At 41.0% G+C, this 25,592-nt stretch overlaps 1 protein-coding gene across 1 annotated transcript in view; it reads right to left on the reverse strand.

The window, feature by feature from the left end:
* Positions 1 to 25,592, reverse strand: part of PREP (prolyl endopeptidase) — a 125,737-nt gene that overhangs the window by 39,264 nt on the left and 60,881 nt on the right. The window contains exons 8-10 of the mRNA XM_032155906.2: positions 17,020 to 17,211; positions 12,536 to 12,733; positions 7,362 to 7,465 (exon numbers count right to left, since the gene is read on the reverse strand). Of these exons, the coding sequence (XP_032011797.1) occupies positions 7,362 to 7,465; positions 12,536 to 12,733; positions 17,020 to 17,211 (494 nt within the window). The remainder of the gene's footprint in view (positions 1 to 7,361; positions 7,466 to 12,535; positions 12,734 to 17,019; positions 17,212 to 25,592) is intronic.

Consider the following 25,592-nt stretch of genomic DNA (forward strand, 5'->3'; position numbering starts at 1 on the left):
GAACACACACAGCATTTTTCAATTAAGTTCACCACCTTCTATGAGCGCATCTGTGATGCCCCAAAACAGTGACAATCGTCACATCAAAGCTCACTGTGATGTAATAATGAAAAAGCTTAAAACATTGTGAGAATTATCAAAATGTGACAGACATGAACTGAGCACACGCTGTTGGGAAAATGGTGGTAACAGACTTGTTCAACACAAGGTTGCTTCAAACCTTCAGTTTTTAAAAAATGAGGAATCTGCATAGTACAATACAATAAAGCAAAATAAAATGAGGTATGCCTGTATGACATAAATAAACTAATGGAAAAGGCAGTAAAATCTCCATTAATATGTAACAAGGAGACTAGGAGTGAACATTAACATTCATTATAAAATATTTATTATTTAAAATTATTTATAAAACAAGTCATTAAATAAATCATATTTACAAATCATAAAAATATAAATTTGTGGTCCCTCATTATCTTCCCTTTTACACTGAGTATTGTTATCTAATAGGTTCTATAAGGATCTACAAAGTAATCACAAGATACTTAACATGGTGTAAAAACTATACTTTTTAGAGGTAAGAAAGCTTAGGGATTTAGAGGCCATTTAGTCTAATTAATTTTTTTCTTTTTTTTTTGGAGATAGGGTCTTGCTGGAGTGCAGTGGCACAATCATAGCTCACTGTAACCTTGAACTCCTGGGCTCAAATGATCATCCTGCCTTAGCCTCCCGAGTGGCTAGTACTACAGTTGTATACCACTGTGCCTGGCTAATTAAAAAAAAAAAAAAAAAAATGTGTGTATATATATATATATATATATATATATATATATATATAGAAATGGAGTCTTGCTATGTTACCCAGGCTGGTCTTGGACTTTTGGTCTCAAGTGATCTCCCTGCACCAGCCTCTCAAAGTGCTGGGATTCCAGGTATAAGGCACTGTGCCTGGCTAATATGTTTATTTAAGAGGTGAAAACAAAAATCCTGAGCTACAGAGAGAATAACTTATCTTGATAACAAAATGTGCAGGATTAGCAGAGATCTGGAGTTCTAAGTTCTAGTCTTGGCTCTGTCAATTGTTAACAGTGTAACCTCTGTTAATACACTTACACTGATTGAATTTTAGTTTCCTTGTCTATAAAGTAAGAGGGCTCCATTAGATGAGCTCTAATGTATATGCAATTGGAAGGCATATAACTTGTCCTGAGGCCAGAATCATATTAGTGGAAAAACATACCACCTAGGAAAAAGCAAAGGAGGCAGCTATGAAATTAGGGACCTGATTACCTTTCTGTAGGTGGGTTCGTGCCATGCTTCCATTCCAAACAGCAGGCCCCAGGATGGACTGTGTCCACATCCTGCTCAGGGACCGTGTAGGAGGGCAGTTGGGAGTTGGTCACCCCAGGCAAGACACTGACTTAGCAGAGAATCAAACATCTGGAGAGCCATCTGGACACTAGCTTACACAGCTTCCTCACCATGCCAGGCAATCCCTCAGAGTCCATCCTAATGCCCAAATATTCCCATACGCTTGCATCATGCTTCATGTTCTAGAAACAGTATTAAATTTATTTCTCCACGGGAGGAGTGCCTCCTTAACAGGTGCTTCTGTCTTTGTAGTATGTGATTTCTGCTGTCGACAATTATAATATCTGAAAATTCTATTTTTTAGGAGCCTTCATTTTTCCAACCCTGATCCTGAGATTTAGGTACCTGGCCACCAGGTGGCATTTGGGTGCCCTGATCTCAGGGTCTACACCAAAAAGCTCTTGCTGAAGCCTTTTTTTGCCTTGTGTGGCAGACTGCTAGTTGTCTCCCAATATCTATCTATTCCTCTTGTTTCCTTGATTAAAAGGCCCTAATTTTTAGCTGGTCACATTTTTTTTTTCTGGGAATAAAACTACATCTCAAAACCTCTTTGCAGCCGAGCGTGAGTATGTTTTCACCAATAAGACATAAGCAGATAGAGGATGCAAGTCACCTCCTAACAAACATCTTTATAAGCCAGCTGACACATACCCATTCACCATATCATAGGTTATGTAGTCTCAGTTGCTGCAAAGTAATGTCCTCTTTTAGACATGGAAGAGAATTTATGTACAGTGGAGTAGAGACTGCAGCAACTACAGACTTCAGCCACATAACTTACTTCTCTATTGTAAGACAGCAAGAAAACAGACTTATCTTCCAGAGTCACACAGCTGGTATCCAGAGAAGGAGAAAGGGACACAAGTATGTACACTCTGAATATGAATACTATGCTCTCAAGCTAGAATGCCTGCATGACAGGAGAAATTCTAACGTAAAATATGTTGCCATGAAGCGTAATATCAAAAATAACACAAATGCTCAGGCAATAAATCGTCAAGAACTAATAGCAATTCAAGCAGTTTCCTAATCATATGAAAATAGAGTGACCCCTCAGAAAGTTTCTTTTTGAAAATGCTGCCCCATTCGCTCTTCACTAAAATGTTCTGAAAATTTCTGACCTACACCCAATCACACGAACACGCTGCTAAGGGAAGACACTGCCACTCATTCAATAGTCAGCTCACCAAGGATGTGGATGAGTCAACACTCAAAAGCTGCATGTGTCATGAACTCGGCGCAGAAGTCAATGAGTATTAAAACACTAATTAATGTTCTGAAAATATGTTCTTTGAATGGCAAAGCCTATATGCTAGCAAGCACAAATCAGCTATCACTAAGATTAGAAAAATCTGAATTAAAGGGAAAAAAAATTCCACTCCCTCCACCCCAAGGCATGTTGGTAAAGCCAAAGAATCTTCTTACTTTAGCATTTTGGCTCAGCTGCAAGGCAAACCGCCTTAGGGATGTTACTGATGTTTCATATGTACTATAGCAGGTAATCCCCAGAAAAGCCAAATTCCTATTAAGAGAACAACAGTAAAGATAATAAAATCAATGTTAACTACTTATAAAATCTTTATTATTTTTCCTTTGTATTAAGTTTGCTCCCCTTCTTAAAATATGAGTACTTGGATTCTCTTAATTTATACTGACTTTTATAAAATGTGGATGCTTGTTAACGGAGTTGATTCAGGGTATAGAGTCAGTTAAGTGTTCTTTTCAGGTCTATAAATTTTGTCTTTCATTTTGCAAGAAGAAAAGCCAATCTCTAGCTGGCTGAACAAAGATGAAACACTGAGGAATCAAAGTGTATTTTTGCTACATTACATTCCTTTGTGACACCACATTCAACCACAGTACACTATTCCATCCACAGAGAAGTGCCCCAGGCAACCATCGCACAGGGTACTGAGGGTAGGATTATTATTTTCTTGAATTTACTGTAACAAAAAAGCAGAAGCAGTCTTTGAACAAAGGACAGTGGTAAAATTGTTCAGGAATCTCAGTGGGGAACTGGGCATTAAAAAACACCCATTCCCTCAAAGCTCTGCGCAACTTCCATCCCTCCTGTGAAGGCTTCCTCCTTTACCCAAGCCAGGATGGTCTCTGACCACCACAGCACTGACCAAAGCCTGTGCCTTTCCCCTGACCACTGTGATAACATCCTTGGGTTCTTCGATCTTTTCAGATCTGTATGTTTCAACTTTCCAGTCAGACTGTAAATTTCCCAGGGGCAGTGCTTATGTCTGGAATTCTTTGTATTCAAACAGTACCTGGCATTGCATATCATACTATGAATATTTATTGATAGGCTATATTTAACTACCATTTCCCTATTACTTCACTTTGTTTAAAATGAAGCATATTGCTGACTGTAAATGTAGACAGATTTTTCAGGTAAATTCATTTACCACCAAATCTGTTTTAAAAATATAATTTCTATGATCAATATTTCAACTTCTTTTTAAAAGACAATGGCACACAAGTTCTAATCAATATTACGTGGTTGTGTCATTCACAATAAAAAGCAGGAAAAAGATGAATCAATTGCAGATTTGATAAACCTACCTAAAGCTGAATTCTTATCTGTGTTCCAGATTGGAAGATAAACTGACTGTTTCTAGGATCAGATTTTCAAAATTGTATTTCTAGTACAGATCAATTTTCTACCCACAGCTACAATCAGGAATGGATGAAGGCTGTATAGACAGCAGCTCTGTTTTGTGTCTGTCTGTAAAATACGACACCAGATCCCTCACCTTCCCAGTCGAGATGCTCAGGGTCTTAAGGGAATATATTAACAGATCACACAAAGAGGAGCACTCTGTGGCTCATTTAGCCATGTTTCTTTGGCCCTTCTCCTTCTCCTTGGTTGGTCTATTTTATCGGCTACACCACCAGGTAGGCAGTGCTATTAAAAGAGGTTCTTGGTCACAGTGTTGACTAACCATGCAGAGTAATCTGTGCTGCAACATTCACATCAAAATGATAATATGCTTCACAGAATGAACAAAGAAATGAAACACAGCCTGGGAGATAAGATACTCTTTTCAAGTCACCTATGGGGTAAATATAAACCCCAGGGTCAAGTGGAATCAAAAGTAACATTATCCTAAAGTAACTGAAAATGAAAATAAAATGTAATAGAAGCAAAAATGTGGCTTCTATTACGCACCGTTAGGATGCTTTCCATTCATCCACAAATCCCTCTCCAGAGTCTGCTTTTTACAATGGCAGGTCATTGTTGGCAACACTGCCAAGAGCCTAATCAAAATGTGAGAACATCTGTCATGCTCTCATTGCATGTCAAAGCTCTGCTGCACACATACACTTGAATCTAAACCACCGCACAACAGATTTTAAGCCATACAAGTCAATGGTGTTGTGACATCATACTGTGTTACAAAGGCACCTTTTACACAATGAAAGAATTCTATTTTAATAACAGTACAACATGTATGAGGTATATAATCAGTAGATAAAAATCTCCTATTGGCATTATACATAGAGGCTATACCCTGTTTATGGGGAAAGTTGCATTTTCTAAATATGGAAATGAAGAGCAACGCATTAAGATCTGCACTGTCCAGTTACTGTTTAAATATTTACCATGAGTTTTTTTATTCCTATTACAGCAGTGCAAATAAAAAATTGTAAGTATTTAAGAGGCTCAATGCCAGGAACTTTTGTTTGGGAAGTGGAGAGCCAGGTACAGGGAAACTCTGGGACTGTTCCAGTGCCACAGGCACCTGGCAGCGCCTAAGCGCATGTTCTCCTCGGTTTAACCTGGACATTCCAGGCTGCTATGTATGTGGCTGGTAGGTTTGTATTCCACAGAAGCACTTGCTTAGCTGTCATGTTTATCTTTTCGTTTGTAAATGAAAACAATACATATTAGGTGGTAACTAGCTTGTCATCTACAAAGAATATTACCATTATCAGAATAGGAAAAAAAAGCCATCTAATAGGGGAAACACTCCACTCATACTAAGTAGTAAGAGGTATTTCCCCGGAAGAAGCGGCCTCCCTGGCAGCTGTCATTATTATAGGGGTCCTTCCCTTTCCCAGACTCCAAAGGCAATTATACATTTGGGTAGTAAATGTTTGTGGGAAGTGGAAAAAAGAGGAAAACAATGTCTTTTTTTTACACAGAGCTAAGCCCCCTCATAGACATGAGAAGATCAGGATCTCTCTCAGGCAACCGTACCCTGACCTACCTAGGGCAGCTGAGACTGTGCTCTTGAGAGCAGAGGAGAGAACACTTGCTGGGTGCTGCCTGGGTATCCCTGGCATTCTTGATAGGAGAGGCACACCTATCCTTGCTGGGGATACCCAGGCAAGGACCAGAACTAGGCCCTGAGAAGACCAAATGTCACAACTGATAGGGACACATTTTCTACAAATTAGAGAAAAAAAAAGAGCAAAGAATGCTAGACTAAAAGCGAACAGATGTTAAAAGATTGATATAGGATGAGGGTGAATTTATGAACCATGAAAATACCAGACAGGGGCTACAGGCCCCTACAGGATCTCGCTCCTGGCAATGGCTCACCATGAAAACAAAACAAGAAGCCAAATAAATAGGAAACTAAAAGTCTGTTATATTTATTTCTAATGTTGATTAAAAAAATGGATTATATTCTATTGCCAGATCTTGAATATACCTTATCTCTTAATAATCCCACAGGAATCCTAAAATACAGATACTATCAATCTCTACTTTACAGTTGAACAAACTGTGGCAGAAAGGTTAAATGACTTGTCCCAGGTGGATTTCAGGCCTGTCTGACAGAGCTTCTTGACCCTGTATGTCTTCTCGGCCCTGTATGTCTATCAAGAATGTTGTGCTTTTAAATGCTATTTACATAGATGAAGATTCTGCAAACTTTTTCTAAAAGGCCATATATTAAATATTTTAGGCCTTCTGGGACACAGAGTTTCTGTTGCAACCACTCTAAGTGCTAAAGCAACCACAGACAATATGTAAACAAATGGGCATGTGTTCTCCAATAAAACAGGAGGCCAGTTTGCCAACTGCTGATATAGAACAGGGGCTGATAAATCATAGCTCTATACCAAATCCAGCCCACCACCTGTTTTAGTAAACAAAGCTTTATTCATGATCTAGATGTAGCCTATCATCTAGACCATTTCTAGACAATTGAAGGGTAATTCACCAAGCTATAATAATGCCCTAGTTTCACAGAAACATGGTGGGGAACATCCAGCGCTCTTTGTTCTAATCTTCCTTCACAAACAATGTTCTGATTCCTAATCTGTGGCCTGTGTGGTCCAGCCCTCCAAGTGGGAGGGCCTTGATAAACACCTGGTGCCCTATTGGTGACCTCTCATTGCAAAGGAACAGAGACATTCTTCGTCATCATCAGTCAACCAGTGATTCAGTTTCTGGAAGACTCAGTACCCTTGGGGAGCTGAAAAAACAAAAAAGGAGATTCTTAACCTGAAAAGATGGTGGCCAAAGACGAAGCTTGTGGTGACATGACAATTAATTTATTCATTTAAATGTTTTATTGAGTGTCTACGCTGTGCCATACAGAAATGCACATGAACTTCAGACTAAAAACACTGACTCACAGCACTAAAGTCAATACTTTACATAGAGCAAATCCCCATGTTATTTACAACACCAAAAGACCTGAGCTAGAACACAACCCATATTCAAGCAAGCAGATTGACACAGACAGAAATGTTACAATAGGAGCCCCCAAGACAAAGAACTCCAGCTTCCTGTCAAGAGTAGCAGCGACAGGAGCAGAACCTGCAGGGATGGGAGGGCAGGGACTATGCCAGCTCACTGCTGAATCCTGAGTGCCTGGCTCAATGACCGTCAACAGTGGGGGCTCCAAAATACTTGTTGTCTGTATTACCATGAATTACCTCCACCGCTTCTGATAAGCTGCAGTGTAAACGGCCCAGCCTGAAAGTCACACTTCCTAACTCTCACATTAATGAGATCATATTCTCCATACCTGGACTGTCTGGTAATCAGAAGCGTCGATTCCTTTTACGGTCACCTCTCGGAAAACTCTTGGCTCCAGTTCCTCTTTGGTAAGATCACAGTGATAAATGATACCTAAAAAGTAGAAGAAGGCTTGGTTTAGTCTACAGGACTCAATAGATGCAAAGGGGGCAAGGATCACAAACCACAACCAAATGCCAGCAACAGCAAGAGAGGAGCATTTGTCAGGGACTTGGTTAATCCCCACCACAGTCGAAGGCTCACTGCAGACAAGTGCTTAGAACAGAGTCTGGCATGAGGGGTGCTATGTAAGTGTTCATCCTCCTCCTCATCATCTCATGCAGCCTTCTTTTTTACAACACTAGTAAGTGTATACATTTTAGAAGATTCTAATGCATTCTGTGAATATGAGAAAAGGTGAGAAACCTAATTGCGGAAATTTAACTGGTCTTCCCCAAGCTGGGTCACTTAGGAATGCAGGTCAAAAAAATGGTAGACTTCATCTAGCGCCATTTGACCTGGGAGGTGACTGACAAAAAACTCAAGTGATTTGCCCACGGTCAAGAGCCAGTCAGGGGTCTCTTGATAAACACTCTGGGGCTCCTGCTACCTCACATCTACCTATCTGTGGACACTCATGTGGACAGCAATCACGGACCAAAGATGACCAGTAGATATTTCAAAATTGCTTTTCCAATTTGGATTATCCCAGTAATTGTGCACAACACAAAATGATTAATATACATACTAAGAATTCCAGCTTATGTAACACTAATTAAACATTTCCCAAATTTAATGCTACTACTTTCTAACATTTAAGAATGAAATCAAAGAAATAATAAGACAAGTCATTAATGTTTGAAAACAATGACACTGCTGTGGTTTATAAAACAGAATTAGTCATCCACAGAGTGGCTGGTGTGGAAATAGCACCTCCCCACATAATACTTTAAACATATGGTGTCAAGTATATGAAAAATTGATTTAGTGATCCCATCAGTACTTGCTGGAAAACCAAAAACCAAACGGTACTCCCACAGGGCACATTTAAATGGAATAATCATTATTAAAATGTCAGTCCTTTCTTTCTTCTCGACTCCTCTGTGTATGCACTTCACTAACAGCTGGGAAACAATATGCTGCCCCCGACCGGAAAGGAGTAATACATTTAGATCCGTGAACAGCATAGCTGCTAATCCTTATGAATGTTGTCTCAATTCTCATGATTGCAGACAAACTGTTTTAAGGTTACCATAACAGGGTATACGATTAATGCTGACAGTAAGATATATAACATGACTCAAGTATTGACTTTCTTAGTTTAAGTTACGCTTGGATATTTGTTCGAATATACCTTTATATATACTTCCAATTGCATTCTGTGAGCAGGTATTCTAATTTACCAGATATACTGAATATGTACTTGCCTAAATAAATGTAATCTTGGGGTAAAAGGCTATCTCTTGTGGTATATTTTAATTTTTAAGAGCTTCTTGATCAGTACCTGGTGCCCCCCACAAATACAAAAAGGATGTGAATCCTTGAAAAAAAGTACAAATAATCAAACAACAACAACAAAAAGACAGTGTGCAGACCAAGCATGTGCCATTTGAGCACCTGCCTCACCCTGGCATCACCACGACCTGTAGTACAGCAAATGACAAAGGCCTAGGGAGCCAAAATTCCCAGCTCTGAAAGTTGCTAGCTCAGTGACCTGAGACAAGGCACCAAAGTACTAGAATGCAAGTTCTGTAGTGAAAGACAATGAGTAGGAAATATACTCTAAATGCCTGTTTATCTAGAAAGGTTGAGACATCAAATCTGACCACAGAATGAAATAAATATGCAACAGGGGCTGGTTACTGTCACGGAAAGAGTTTCAAAATGCCTGATCTCCCTATTCTTTTGTCCTGTGCACCAGAAGTGGTACCTTGAAGGAGGCTGTGTTAAACCTGAAGGTACTGGCACTTAACATATTTTATCGATACTTTCTATTTATAGATCCATCTAGGTTAGCCCACTGCATATTCACAGCATAATGTGAATCCCTATAATCTAATGATGCTTTGTGTCCCATCTGATTTGGCTCAGAGGATAAGAACAAGGAAGGTGGGGTTTGAAGAAAACATCCTAGAATCATAAACCAGAGTTGGTCAGGTGATCGCTAGGAAATAAATTTCGAAGTTTAAGGGTGAAAAAAGAGAACTGAACTTATGGAAGTTCCTTAAGGCCAGAGGAGGTATCTGGACTTGAGAAGGAGGCAGGGAGATCAGTTGGTATGTTCCCAGTGTAATCTGAAATAAATGTTAAGGAGAAGTAGGAGTAGTCAGGAGAAAGAGACAACTCTAGGAGAAGCTACCAAAACAAGAATCAGGGGATCCGAAAAGTCATGTATGTAAAAAGGCGGCAAACTTTGTAACCTATGGAGATTTTGTTTTAACTGATTTTAGGTTGGGTTTTAATATTATTCAAAGAAAAAAACAAAAACAAGTCTCAAAAAGTTTTGCCTTTCCCTGATATCCCTGAAAGGCTTTTCTATGATTTCTCACCCCCGACTCCCAGAGCCATGCAAATGGGACTGCTCTACTGGATTATTATAACACGAAGGTCTGGAGCTCACCCTAGGCAACTCTCCAAGGTTCCACAAGTACAGAGTTCACTGGTTCAACTACTAAGTGGTATGAACCACAGGGAATAAGTGCACTGTGCTCTAAGCTGCTATGGCTGCCTGTTTTCTTCCAAATGTGACTCAAGGTGCCAAAGTAAGTCATAAATGGCTTGGGCTCAAGATGTGTTTTCACCATGTACCTCCGAGGAAAACAAAGTCAGCTGGTGTGCACCTGCCAGAGTTACCAAATGTCTGCAGCAGGAAGCTGGAGCTGCAGTTATTTGTGACCCTGGGGCTTTACATATAATTGAGGACCTCTGCTCTTTACTGTAGTAGTGAACAGCTAGCCTTCAGACACCAGTGCAAGACTACTTGTGAGCCGATGTGTATATACACACACTGACAATCCGTGCTTTCATGAGATCTAATCTAATTATCTGATGGCTGTTTTTGCGTTTGGTCTCACAAGATCTGAATCCGAAAGCCCCATTCTCTGGTTTTAGAAATCAAATTGCATTCAGGAGAGAAAAGAGAAAAATGGAGGCAAAACTAGTAAAAAGAGACAGACAAAGCTTGGTGAGAAAATTAAAGCTTGGTCAGAAAATGCCTGGCAGTACAGAACGAGGAACACACTTCTCTTTTCAAATTTCACAGCCATAGTCACGGATAATATTTCATTGTTTGGCACAGAACCCAACATTTTACACTTGGACAATAAGCCCTTTCTTCCCCAGGTAATGATGAGCTTGTTCCTGACATAAATGGTCACATGCGGTCACTGAAGAAGGTTTACAGGCCTTTGGGGACTCCAGCTTTTATTAAGAGCAGGTGAGTCACCCTCACTGCCCTCCTTATTGTCCTTTATCTATTTAAACTGTTTAAGATACGACATTTTCCAAAGTAAAACTTCTGTACCCAGTGTAAATTTGAGGAAATAAACTGTGGGCCCTGTGGCAGTAGGCTAAGAATGGCTATTTAGAAGAAATGATTTTCCTCATCTGTCCACTGGCTGCTGCTGTACTCCAGGTTCTAGGGGGAAGAGGGAATGGGGGGGTAGGTGCAGGACACCCTGAAGTCGAATTCTTGAACGGTCGCTCCCTGGCTTCTGGCCCTCGCACGGTTTCCACATTCTTGTGGGTGTTTTTCCTAGCTTCTCTTGATCCGCTGCAAGGTGCTTGGGAAAGTAAAGCCTGCTAGGTTTTCAAGGTATACTATCAGACCTATCTACAGAACATCATTCTTTTGGTTTTAATAACCCTGACAACAACCTGCCACCACAGTAAGATTCCTTATGGATTGCCTGCTCTGTGACTCAGAGGCTCAAAATAAAAGTGATGAGACATCACTGTCAACTGGCTAAATCCCAAGAGGAGGACAGGGCCACTTGAGCACCTGCCTTGCTCTCCCCTAAGACTGCTTTTTTTTGTCTAATGACCAAACGACCGCAGCAAAACTGAGTGGGACAAAAAGCACTTTGGAGGAGTTCAACATATGTGCATAAGGAAAGTGCCGACTTTTTTCAGCCAGATTGCTTTTAGGACAGGGTCTGCCTGGTCAACTACAAACTGCCAACTGAGCCAGACTCCTGGGACAAATCACAGTGTGTGTATGGCCATGACGCTACAAAAACAGTGCCGATGGACAGAATGGAGGAAAAAAACAAAACAAAGCAAAATGAATGTGACCAATTTTTTTTTTTTTAAGTTAAAAAGAGAGCTATGTTTACTTTGGGGAAAATTAACCCGTACCATGAAATGTAAAACCACAACTTACAAGTGTTTCCCTTTCCTACTAGAACCAAATGACACACGTTTTCATGATGTAAGACTATACTTTAAGAATTACATTTTATTTCAGTTTAACAGCAGCAGAATTGATTCTCAGCTTATTCCAGAAAACATTTTTTGTCAGATGTAGCTAAAGATTTTACATTTTATATCTGCACTGTGTTCTTGTGCATACATACCAAAGACTGAATCAAACGTTGTATTCATTGGTACTAATTTTTCTTTTTTTTTTTTTGAGATGGAGTCTTGCTCTGTTGACAGGCTGGAGTGCAGTGGCGCGATCTCGGCTCACTGCAATCTCCGCCTCCCGGGTTCAAGCGATTCTCCTGCCTCAGCCTCCCGAGCAGCTGGGGCTATAGGCGTGCACCACCACGCCCAGCTGATTTTTGTATTTTTAGTAGAGACGGGGTTTCACCATGTTGCCCAGGATGGTCTCGATCTTTTGACCTTGTGACCCGCCTCGGCCTCCCTAAGTGCTGGGATTACAGGAGTGAGACACTGTGCCTGGCCCATTGGTACTAATTTTTAATCAATCTAGAACGTTAGCTGTTCCTGCCTCCAGAAGAACAGGGACTTGGAATATAAGATTAATGAGAGTGCCATTTTAGGCGTTTACATTTCCCTTTGTTCTGGGCATCTGTTCTACCGTTTTATTCCCATTAAGTAATTTTGGCTGTAATACAGCATATGTGATTTTCAATAACACAGCATTATACTTCCATTTCCCCAAAGAAACCCAAACACCAGTCTGATTTTTAAAGTGAACAGCAACAGTGAAAAAACACTTACCTGGAGATAAAAAGGAAGTAAACTGATAGAAGATTTCAGTGTCCTTCTTCTGACCGCTGTACCCTACGATGCTGCCGACCTCAAGCGGGAAGGTCTTAAGGAGAGCACCAGTAGTCAGGTCGTGGAGCTGCAGGATGTTCTTGACGTCATGGAGGTAGCATAAGACCAAGAAGTTGGACCTGACACAAGCTATCCATTCTGAAAGGATAAGAAGAGAAAAAACCTAATGCAATTTTAAAAATTAATGAAAACATATTTGAGCAACAGTTCCAGAGCTACACATAGGGCTATGTAGCAATGAGACTTGCAAAGTCACTTTTACATTTTTTTTTTTTTGAGACAGGGTCTTGCTCTATTGCCCAGGCTGGAGTACAGTAGTGCAATTTCAGCTCACTGCAACCTCTACCTCCCAGGTTCAAGGGATTTTCCTGCCTCAGCCTCCCAAGTGGCTGGGATTACAGGTGTGTGCCACCATGCCTGACTAATTTTCGTATTTTTAGTAGAGACGGGGTTTCACTATGTAGGCCAAACTGGTCTTGAACTCCTGGCCTCAAGAGATCTGCCCACCTCGGCCTCCCAAAGTGTTAAGATTACAGGCATGAGCCACCGTGCTCAGCCTTATAATTGGTTTTAATCATTCATCTAGTTTTCAACATATTCCTTTAATAAATGACTATTTTATTTCCCAAGGAAATAAAATACTTTTGAGCCAGGGGCTTTTGATGACCTAGATAATGTGTGGAATAGTAACCCTGCCTTCCTATTTTATGCCTATTATCATGATATAGGAGCTATAAGGAGGAAAACAATAAAAGTCAAATCATGGTTCATGTCTGACAGGATTGTTTATTAGATCAAAATGTAATAAGCCCTTGTTATCCACCAGATTCCCTGCAAAGTGCCAGAGAGACAAGTAGTAAGATGAGGTCGATTCTGCTCGTGAGACAAAATCATATAAAAATGCAAGTAATAAACCATAAACAAGGGTAAGTGACTGGTTGGTTGAGGATCCAAAATAAATGACAGCCCTAAAGCAAGGGCTGAATTGAGTCTCAAGTACAGGAGTGTGGAGATGGAGGGGAAATGGCGGCTAGCAGGAAAAGCACAGCATCCTACTGGATGAGGTGCAGGAAGATAGGCGACTCCTGGCACGAAGGCCAGAGCCAGGAATGAGGAGAGGGGAAAGGAACAGAAAGGACAGAAGGAAGACTGGTAAAGAGAACAAACAAGAGATCTGTTTTCAAGAGGAAGAGTTGTTCAGTTCGGGGCAGATGGAGATGCTGGTGGTGGCCTGATAGGCCATCCAGTGAGCTAGGTAGAGAGGAGTTTAGTTACCTGTGACTGTGGAGCCACTGTTTGAACACAAGGGCAACATAAAGATGGCATTAATAAAGGATGCATGTGTCTAACAGCTGAATGCAGAACAATGGATGTCTACGGAGGGGAGAAGAGTAAGAGCACTATTGCAACAAGCCGGGGAGAACACCACATCAAGTGGCGGATAAAGTCTGGGCAGGAAAGAAAACAAATGAAAGGTATTTCCCAAGAAGAATAGCCAGGGCTTGATGCCTGCAGGGATATGGAGAGTAAGGTAGAGAAATGAGTTCTCCTCAACTCCCAGGGCTGCAACTTTCAGTGACAGTGTTCAGTGACAGAGCTGGGGGAGTAGGAGTGAGAGGTGATGAGGAAAGGAGAAAATGAAGGACAAGCACAGAGGTCTGCCTGAGGTAGGGCCAGGTCACCCAGAGGGAGAGACACCACAGCAAGTGGAAGTGAGGACAGGGCTGCAGGGGACAGGTCACATGTGCTGAACAGACAAGCCTTTCTTGGGTTTCATGTGGTAGGGTGGGGTTCTTGACACTGCTTATTTTTATAACCCAAGAAACTAGCAGTTCATGTTTTTAGGATGCTAGAATTTACCCACATGAAAAACAAGATGTTGGCCAGAGGGAACTCTGAGGATCACCAGGGGCCTTGATCTCGGGCTGCTGAGATTACTATGGCAAACTTTTCTTTCTCAAGTGAGGACATAAAGAAGAACTCACACAACCAAAAGTAATTTGCTCATTCTCCAATGCACTTTTTTAAAAAACCTCAGTCAGGCAACATATTTCATATGGCTTAATGTTTTAAAGAGACCAAAGTATGGGGGAAAAATGAAGTAAATTATAGCTGTCAAAGAATAATCAATCTGTGTTAACTATGAGTACATCAGAATTATAAAACAGACAAAAGTGAATAACAAAAGGACAAGGTGATTTGTAGACTGTCATTAATAAAAGCTCTGACTTTATCACTGTACTTTATGACTCATCTCTAGTTTTTATTCTTAATAGGGCACTCTGTGCTAATGATATATGGCACATTCAAATTCAACCATGCTTCTCTTTAAATTGATGAGTTCTAGTGAACACTGATGGTTTCCCCTTTCCAGTCTGAAAATCTTATAACCTTTCAGAAGGAAGGCTATACAAATATCTCCCCCCCCCCAACAAAATCTCCTAGCATTAATTTGCATTTCATTACATCTATAAGATGGGATGTCACCTTAAGGCATAGTTAAAACCCCTCTTTTGGCTTTAAATGGTGGAAATTCAGATGCCTTGGGAAACAGTTACAACATCCATGATGATGTCCTATACAAGAATCACTGTTTAATCCTGACTTGTGCCTGAAAAACTCCTGGAGCACCTACATGAAGACTTATGCCACCCAAGTCTCATTTGGATGCAGCAACACATGAGGTCAGTGCATGATGAACACAGTGCTGAACCTGGCACGTAGGAAGCCCTCACTAACTGCTGGCTATAACTACCCTTAGGGGGACATTCCTGCCTCAGTTTGGACAGAAGCCATCAGGCTATCAAAGTGACTAGAAACAGATTCACTAAACAAAGATACTGAAATAAATGGTCAAAAATCTGTTCTGTGACTCATAGGTCCCTTGTCCAAATATAAATAAGGGTCAGAATGTGAACAGAGGGTTTTGAGGAGACAGGTGATAAGATTTCCTCTTGCTCTTGCCTGTAAGTCCCCCACCCTATGGGAGGGTGACAAGATTATTACTTTCTACCGACCCCAGCCTGACACAGAGTACCAGTGCCTGATCCAAACCTGCAAGTTAAAGGGACTGTGCCTGGAAATTCAAAGGCAGGAGAACGGCCAACTACTTTAGAGGAAGAGCCTGGAATGGGTTGCTGTCTCAGGTTTACAGATGTGAATTTTGAGCAGGCATGCAGTTGTCTTGGGTCCTGTCCAATAGAACTGCCTAAAGGGGTACAGAGATCTAAGTACAAGAGGGTTGAGGGGTGCAGTCAGGTGCCCAGGGGCTGAACAGACTCTCAAGAAAGCACCCAGGAGTGCTTTCTCCAGGGCCAAGGGACCTGCAGAAACAAGGGACCAGCAGGAAGTGCCCATAGCAACCTGTGACCCCGAGAGAAGCAGCTGGAATCAGCTGCTCCCCTGCCAACTCCAAGCAACGCTAGGTTTAAATACCTTCCAGGCACAGAAAGCATACCACTTTGAGCAAGGGAGAAATAGCTCCTTATTGATCAAGGACCTGAACGTGGATCTGCCTGACTCCAAGACCTGTGCTTTAATTCACTGAAAAACACATTTTAGGACTGCTTTATCTTAGGGCCACTCTGCAGATCTCAAAGGAGGCTTTTTTTCCTCATTATATACCATATATTTTGCATTTCTAAATGGTCCTATTTTATATTTTATCATCATTCTACCCAGCAGCAGCAGTTCACCACCACCAAGTAACATCATTGGCTTAATAGTACTGAATTCTTCTTTTGTGTAAAAAACTGTCCCCAAATTAATGAGTTTTATTGTAGTCAAAATCAACTTTCATGCAATAAATAACTTACAAAGCAGCATATTATTTTTGGAAAAATCACAGAGAATGAATAAAAGGGAACTGAAAGGCTCTCTGTGATACACGACTGATATGGAAGTGACGTTCTCAAGAGGTTAATGTAGTTCACTGCACAAAGCAGCAACTGCGATGGTTTCAATTCAATCTGACAATAGTCTATTCCCTTTTCTAATAAGAGGGCTCTAAATCCACACTAAGATCAACAACAGGGATAATGCAAATAGCCAAAGGTTAATCAAAAGCTTAAAGCTAAGGATTCTAAATCTAAACAGTTTTAAAAATTAAATGTTCGTGATTATTGCCAGATATTAAGTATACAAAGACAACTGATATATTTTTTTTAAAAAGCAGTACTTTGGAAGTCTGAAATCCTACCTTTACAATTTTTATGAAGACCTTGCATTTCTACATGATATAGTACTAAGCTACAAAGATATCACACAATGAAAACTTGGATGAACTATTTAGACACTTCATTCCTGATGATTACAGGTTGAAGGTTTTATACCTTGTAACAGGTCACTAGAGAATGAGAGACGCACTTACTTGTTGATGTTCTCTTCAAAAACAAGAGCACAATTTTCAAGTAACGTGTTCTCACCTAAGACATCTTTCTCATGCTCAGGAACAAGTACTTTCCACTTAGACTCTTCAGGATCCCTGAAGTCAATGTTGATCACGCGATAGTTGGGAGACTGGCGATTTGTCTTGAATGTGAACACCGTCCCCTCATTGGTCACGTAGTCATATTCTCCTTCAAAGTTGTCGATCAGTTTTACCCACTTTAGGATTCCTGGCAAGAGACCAAGCATTCTCATCATCTCTTTAATGTTTAAAAATGGTGTTGCTTTGTGTGTAGGGAGAGGAGGGTGGATCTTTCTTATCCTCAAAACATAAAGCAGAGATATCTGGAAGATCTAGGGCATGAAAAGGAGCAAGAACCAGTTGTGGGTGAATTGAAAAATGCTAAGGAGCCCCTGAAAAACCCGGCAAGGAGGGGAGAATGAAGGACCTCTCTTCCCGGCCCATCACCCCCACAAGATCTGGTAAATCCTCTTCTAACTGAGCCAGCCTCAAATCTGGGCACTTCTCTCCACCTCTCCTGCCATCACAGCATTCCAAGTCGTCGCCTCCCTCCCAAGTCTTTGTGTTCTACAGCAGTGGCTTCCAACCACGGACACTTTCACCCCCAGGCAACATCTGAAAATGTCTGGAGACATTTTCGGCTGTCACAACTTGAGGGTGGGGCTACCACTGGCACCTAAAGGGTAGAGACCAGAGATTCTGCAATGCACAGGACAGCCCTATAACAAATTAGCAGGCAGCTAAAAAGGTCAATAGTTCCAAGTCTGAGAATTCTTGGTCTATAGCATTAGCTTCCTGCCTGGTCTTCCCATTGTCACTCTTGATTTTCTCAGTATGGCAGCCACCACAGTATCTCAATCTTCTAAACTGATCCATGTTAGTGCCCTTAGAAACTTTCAATGACTTCTCCATTATACTTGAAATAAAATCCAAATTCCTTCCCATGGTCTTGCATGCTACAGTCCTTTCCCACTTAGCCAACTTCAGATGGTTCCAACACTTGCCTCACTCCCTGTCCTTTACTGGCATTGGCCTTTATTAGATGCCACTTTTAATCGGCACCCAGTTTGTTTCTTCACAGCACTTCTCTCAAGATCTATTCATTTATTTATTTTTGTTAAAAGATGAGGTCTCTCGGCTGGGCGCAATGGCTCATGCCTGTAATCACAGCACTTTGGGGGGCCAGGAAAGGCAGATCACTTGAGGTCAGGAGTTTGAGACCAGCCTGGCCAACATGGTGAAACCCTGTCTCTATTAAAAATACAAAAATTAGCTGGGCATGGTGGCACACGCCTGTAATCCCAGCTACTCAGGTGGCTGAGGCACGGAACAGCTTGAACCCAGAAGGTGGAGGTTGCAGTGGGCTGAGATTGCGCCACTTCACTCCAGCCTGAGCAGAGCGAGACTCTGTAACAACAACAATAACAACAACAAAAAAGAGATACGGTCTCTCCACATTGCCCAGGCTTGAACACAGTGGCTATTCACAGGCATGATCATAGTTCACTGCAACCTCCAACTCCTGGGCTCCTAAGATCCTCCCTGCCTCAGCATCCTGAGTAGCTGGGACTACACGTACACAACCTAGCGCCCAGCTCTTTCTCAAGATACAATTATGTATTTATTGGCTTATTTTTTGTCTTTTCATTCACTGTTTCATACTTGGCACAAAACTGAGTGGCAGGTAACTTGAAATATACAAAATAAAATTTGCATGGCATAAAAGGGACATTTTCCAGTCTTTAATACTAAGAACTAGAGATGATCATCACTAAAGTAAATCTTCAATATGTCCGTATCATCATCATTTAAATAGCTCACTAAATGCCACTTTTAATATTTAAAGTTGAAACCACTAAAATCCCTTGGAAAAACATCTGTTTTACCATGTGTTTGACACAGATGATGTTCAGAGAACATCTCAAAAGTTCTATAAACAAAAAAGTTCTATGACTTCTAAACTACTAAAAGGCAATGCCTGATCTTAGCTATTCTCCAATTATCTACTTTTAATTTCACAGTGAAATTGCTACACTAATTTGGGTAGTTCATTTCCATTCCTTGAATCTCTCAAGGCAATTTTACATTCATTATCTCATTCATCTCTGCAGCATATCTTCATACAATTTGTTACTGAATTAAACTTAACAGGGAAATAAATTCCACCATAGAGTTCTGTGGTCATATATGTTTGGATTAAAACCCCAGTTCTAACACTATTTAGTTGGGTGACCTTGAGCAATCTCTTTATTCCTTGTTAAGCCTCATTTTCTTAACTGTAAACTGGGAATAATAAGTAAATATAAAAATATTACAGGGCCAGGTGCAGTGGCTCATGCCTGTAATCCTAGCACTTTGGGAGGACAAAGCCAGCAGACCATGAGGTCGGGAGATTAAGACCATCCTGGGCACGGTGAAACCCCGTCTTTACTAAAAAATACAAAAAAAATTAGTCAGGTGTGGTGGCAGGTGCCTGTAATCCCAGCTACTCAGGAGGCTGAGGCAGGAGAATGGCATGAACCCGTGAGGCGGAGCTTGCAGTGAGCCAAGATTGAGACTGAGCCACTGCACTCCAGCCTGACAGAGCGAGACTCCGTCTCAAAAAAAAAAAAAAAAATTATAAAAGTAACTATTAATACCTTCCCCTTAATAAAAACTCAAATTTAAAATAAGTGATTTGAGGCTGGCTATGGTGGCTCACACCTGTAATCCCAGCACTTCGGGAGGCTGAGGCAGGTGGATCTCTTGAGGCCAGGAGTTTGAGACCAGCTTGGCCAACATAGCGAAACCCTGTCTCTACTAAAAATACAAAAAATTTTCTAGGCATGGTGGCACACACCTGTAATCCAAGCTACTCGAGAGGCTGAGGCAAGAGAATTGCTTGAATCCAGGAGATGGAGGTTGCAGTGAGCTGAGATCACACCACTGCACGCCAGCCTGGGCGACAGAGCGAGACCCTGTCTCAAGAAAATATACATAAACTAAAATATTCCCATATGTTATTGAAAAGAGTGTGTATTCTGAAGTTGTTGGGTGTCATATGCTAAACATGCCTATTACGTTGTTAATCAGATTGTTCAAATCTTCTATATATTTACTGATTTCTTTTAGTCATTCCATCAGTCATATAAAAGGTCTATTAAAAAATGTTTGTCTAGGCCTGTGGATTTGTCTGGTTTTGCTCATATTTCTATGAAATTTTGCTCCCTGTATTTTGTAATCATGTTAGATATACAAAGAAGTATCACATCTAAATAAAACTGAATTGAACCTTTTATTGAAGTATTATCTCCAGTGATGCCTTCTGCTTTAAAGTCTACTTTCATATTAAAATAGCTACAGCATTCTCAGGGTAGTATCTTAGACTAGTTATTATTCACTTTCTCATTAGCTATGTGATGCCTTCAGACAGGCATTTTCCCCAGCTTTTCTAGTTGTCTTCTGCAAAATGGTTTGTCTCAATCTGTAGTTTATTATTTTTGGAAAGAGTCTGCTCTTTCTGTGCCTATAAACTTCCAGGTCTATAAACTCAATGTTTGCCCACCTCGTGGTGGGCTGTATTCTAGGTAGTTTCTTTATATATCTGCATTCTGTTTCACTAATCATCGCTTTGGCTGTGTCTAATCTCCTCCTTAGCCTAATAACTGAATTTTTAATGTTAATAATCTTTTTTTTAATTTCTAGAAGTTCTACTTAGTCATTTTCCAAATCTGGCTGGTCATTTTTTACAGTATCTTATTTATTGCTCATCCTTCCAAGCTTCTTGTTTATTTTTTAAAAGGAGCATCACACTGTGTAAGTATATTTACCGTATTCGTTTTTCACTAGGAATCTGATAATTTGACTGGCCAGCAGCCAGCGTTTCTGCTGGCTCTAATTTCTCATGCTGGTGAATTTCTTCATCTGATTTATGACTTTACTGTGAACCGCTGATTTGTGGAAATTCTTGGAGGCCTGGGTTGAAGTAGCACTCTTTCAGAGATGTGCATTTCCTTTCTTGCCTCTTGGGATGCAACCAACCTGACAGCACTATAATTAAATTCTTGGCATGAGGATTTTGGACCTCATTGCTACAACCAAGTCAACCTGCACTCATGTGATGGCCTTTCTCGTGTTTTAGGAGAATTCACATCCTGTCTTCCCCGACCCCTCCTAGTGCCTAGGTAAAGACAGGCAGGTTTCCTTACTGTTCACTCCCCAACCCCAGCCCCTCCACTGGCAAGTTTATTTTTATCAGTCATCCTTACATTGACAGTATGTCTCAGCTGACTCCCAATTATGCTTTATTTCCTATCCCCCTTTTCCTCTTGCCCCAGCAGAAACATTCAGGGACAATCCAGCTCACATTCCAGCATTCCTGCTTTCATTTCATCTTTGGTCTTTATGGATTCCCTTCTTTCATGCCAACTAAGCAATGTATTTGGAAAGATGCTTTATAAAGTTTTTACATTTCAGTTGTTTCAACTGGGAGGTTATTCAGAGTATACAAGCTGCCAAACTCCAAGAAACAGACATCGTTACAACTAATTTTTAACTAACTTGAAAAAAGGTTCATAAACTGCATCTGAGTTGCAATTAGCTTTTTTTATCCAGTGACAAATTACTACCCTCAAAAGACTACTCAGCAGGTGATCCACTCAAAGGTAATTCATCTTGGTGTACATAAAACAATGCTTTTTAAAAAAAATCCCCATTCCTTAAAAGAAAAACAATTTAAGTAAAATATTAGCTGGTAATACACAATTTGAAGAGAATAAGAAATGTACATTTGTTTATAATAAGAACAATGAAACAATTTTCTGGACTATGACATTTGTAGACGCGAAATCTTGGCTCAGTGAAATGTCAGATTCCTTAAATGTTCCCCCAACAATAAAGCATTTCCTGATGTGAAACCTTTATTTCACAAAGTAACCACCTTATGGTTTCTGCCTGACAAGGTCCTGGAGCCAGTGATATTTGTTATGACCCCTCCCTATCCAAAGTCACTAAAGTATGCACCAAAGGCAAAGCACAGTAGAAATTTCCTTCAGTACTGCTGTCTAATCAGGTAAGCCTGAAGATGTGGCACAAATGAAAATTATTCAAACTCCAGGAGGGAGGTTCCAAGATGGCCAAATAGGAACAGCTCCAGTCTACAACTCCCAGCGTGAGTGACACAGAAGACGGGTGATTTCCATATTTCTAACTGAGGTACCGGGTCATCTCACTGGGGCTTGTTGGACAGTGGGTACAGCCCACGGAACATGAGCCGAAGCAGGGGAGGACATCACCTCACCCAGGAAGTGCAAGGGGTCAGGGAATTCCCTTTCCTAGCCAAGGGAAGCCGTGACAGACTGTACCTGGAAAATCGGGACACTCCCACCCTAATACTGTGCTTCTCCAACAGTCTTAGCAAACGGCACACCAGGAGATTATATCCTACGCCTGGCTTGGAGGGTCCCACGCCCACGGAGCTTTGCTTGCTGCTAGCACAGTAGTCTGAGATTGAACTGCAAGGTGGCAGTGAGGCTGGAGGAGGGGCATCTGCCATGGCTGACGCTTGAGTAGGTAAACAAAGCGGCTGGGTAACTCAAACTGGGTAGAGCCCACCACAGCTCAAGGAGGCCTGCCTGCCTCTGTAGACTCCACCTCTGGGGGTAGGGCATAGCTGAATAAAAGGCAGCAGAAACTTCTGCAGACTTAAACGTCCCTGTGTGATAGCTTTGAAGAGAGTAGTGGTTCTCCCAGCATGGAGTTTGAGATCTGAGAACGGACAGACTGTCTCCTAAAGTGGGACCCTGACCTCCGAGTAGCCTAACTGGGAGGTACCTCCCAGTAGGGGCTGACTGACACCTCATAAGGCCAGGTGCCCCTCTGAGATGAAGCTTCCAGAGGAAGGATCAGGCAGCAACATTTGCTGTTCTGCAGCCTCTGCTGGTGATACCCAGGCAAACAGCATCTGGAGTGGACCTCCAGCAAACTCCAACAGACCCGCAGCTGAGAGTCCTGACTGTTAGAAGGAAAACTAACAAACAGAAAGGACATCCACACCAAAACCCCATCTGTACGTCACCATCATTAAAGACGAAAGGTAGATAAAACCACAAAGATGGGGAGAAACCAGAACAGAAAAGCTGAAAATTCTAAAAATCAGAGCTCCTCTTCTCCTCCAAAGGAACACAGCTCCTCACCAGCAACGGAACAAAGCTGGATGGAGGATGACTTTGACGAGTTGAGAGAAGAAGACTTCAGACAATCGGTAACAACAAACTTCCCCGAGCTAAAGGAGGATATTCGAACCCATCGCAAAGAAGCTAAAAACCTTGAAAAAGGATTAGATGAAGGGCTAACCAGAATAAACAGTGTAGAGAAGACCTTAAATGACCTGATGGAGCTGAAAACCAGGGCACAAGAACTACAAGATGCATGCACAAACTTCAGTAGCCGATTCGATCAAGTGCAAGAAAAGGTATCAGTGATTGAAGATCAAATTAATGAAATGAAGCGAGAAGAGAAGTTCAGAGAAAAAAAGAGTAAAAAGAAACGAACAAAGTTTCAAAGAAATATGGGACTATGTGAAAAGAACAAATGTAGTCTGATTTTTCACGTGTACCAGAAAGTGATGGGGAGAATGGAACCAAGTTGGAAAACACTCTGCAGGATATTATCCAGGAGAACTTCCCCAACCTAGCAAGGCAGGCCAATATTCAAATTCAGGAAATACACAGAACGCCACAGAGATACTCCTTGAGAAGAGCAACTCCAAGGCACATAATTATCAGATTCACCAAGGTTGAAATGAAGGAAAAAATGTTAAGGGCAGCCAGAGAGAAAGGTCGGGTTACCCACAAACGGAAGCCCGTCAGACTAACAGCTGATCTCTCGGCAGAAACTCTACAAGTTAGAAGAGAGTGGGGGCCAATATTCAACATTCTTAAAGAAAAGAATTTTCAACCCAGAATTTCATATCCAGCCAAACTAAGCTTCATAAGTGAAGGAGAAAGAAAATCCTTTACAGATAAACGAATGCTGACAGATTTTGTCACCACCAGACCTGCCTTACAAGAGCTCCTGAAGGAAGCACTAAACATGGAAAGGAACAACCAGTACCAGCCACTGCAAAAACATGCCAAATTGTAAAGATCATTGATGTTAGGAAGAAACTGCATCAACTAACAGAGAAAATAAACAGCTAACATCATAATGACAGGATCAAATTCACAAATAACAATATTAACCTTAAATGTAAATGGGATAATGCCCCAATTAAAACACACAGACTGGCAAATTGGATAAAGGGTCAAGATACATCAGTGTGCTATATTCAGGAGACCCATCTCACATGCAGAGACATATATATGCTGAAAATAAAGGGATGGAGGAAGATCTACCAAGCAAATGGAAAACAAAAAAAGCAGGGTTGCAATCCCAGTCTCCGATAAAACAGACTTTAAACCAACAAAGATCAGAAGAGACAAAGAAGGCCATTACATAATGGTAAAGGGATCAATTCAACAAGAAGAGCTAACTATCTTAAATATATATGCACCCAACACAGTAGCACCCAGATTCATAAAGCAAGTCCTTAGAGACCTACAAAGAGGCTTAGACTCCCACACAATAATAATGGGAGACTTTAACACCCCACTGTCAACATCAGACAGATCAATGAGACACAAAGTTAACAAGGATATCCAGGAATTGAACTCAGCTCTGCACCAAGCAGACCTAATAGACATCTACAGAACTCTCCAGCCCAAATCAACAGAATATACATTCTTCTCAGCACCACATCGCACTTATTCCAAAATTGACCACATACTTGGAAGTAAAGCACTCCTCAGCAAATGTAAAAGAACAGAAATTATAACAAACTGTCTCTCAGACCACAGTGCAATCAAATTAGAGCTCAGGATTGAGAAATTCACTCAAAACTGCTCAACTACATGGAAATTGAACAACCTGCTCCTCAATGACTACTGGGTACATAACGAAATGAAGGCAGAAATAAAGATGTTCTTTGAAACCAATGAGAACAAAGACACAACAAATCAGAATCTTTGGGACACATTTAAAGCAGTGTGTAGAGGGAAATGTACAGCACTAAATGCCCACAAGAGAAAGCAGGAAAGATCTAAAACTGACACCCTAACATCAAAATTAAAAGAACTAGAGAAGCAAGAGCAAACACATTCAAAAGCTAGCAGAAGGCAAGAAATAACTAAGATCAGAGAAGAACTGAAGGAGATAGAGACACAAAAAACCCTTCAAAAAAATCAATGAATCCAGGAACTCGTTTTTTGAAAAGATCAACCAAATTGATTGACCGCTAGCAAGACTAATAAAGAAGAAAAGAGAGAAGAATCAAATAGATGCAATAAAAAATGATAAAGGGGATATCACCACCGATCCCACAGAAATACAAACTACCATCAGAGAATACTATAAACACCTCTTTGCAAATAAACTAGAAAATCTAGAAGAAATGGATTAATTCCTGGACACATACACCCTCCCAAGACTAAACCAGGAAGAAGTTGCATCCCTGAATAGACCAATAACAGGCTCTGAAATTGAAGCAATAATTAATAGCCTGCCAACCAACAA

The sequence above is a fragment of the Hylobates moloch genome, unplaced genomic scaffold (genome assembly GCF_009828535.3).
Source record: "Hylobates moloch isolate HMO894 unplaced genomic scaffold, HMol_V3 SCAFFOLD_2, whole genome shotgun sequence".
In the NCBI taxonomy this organism is placed as follows: Eukaryota; Metazoa; Chordata; class Mammalia; order Primates; family Hylobatidae; genus Hylobates; species Hylobates moloch.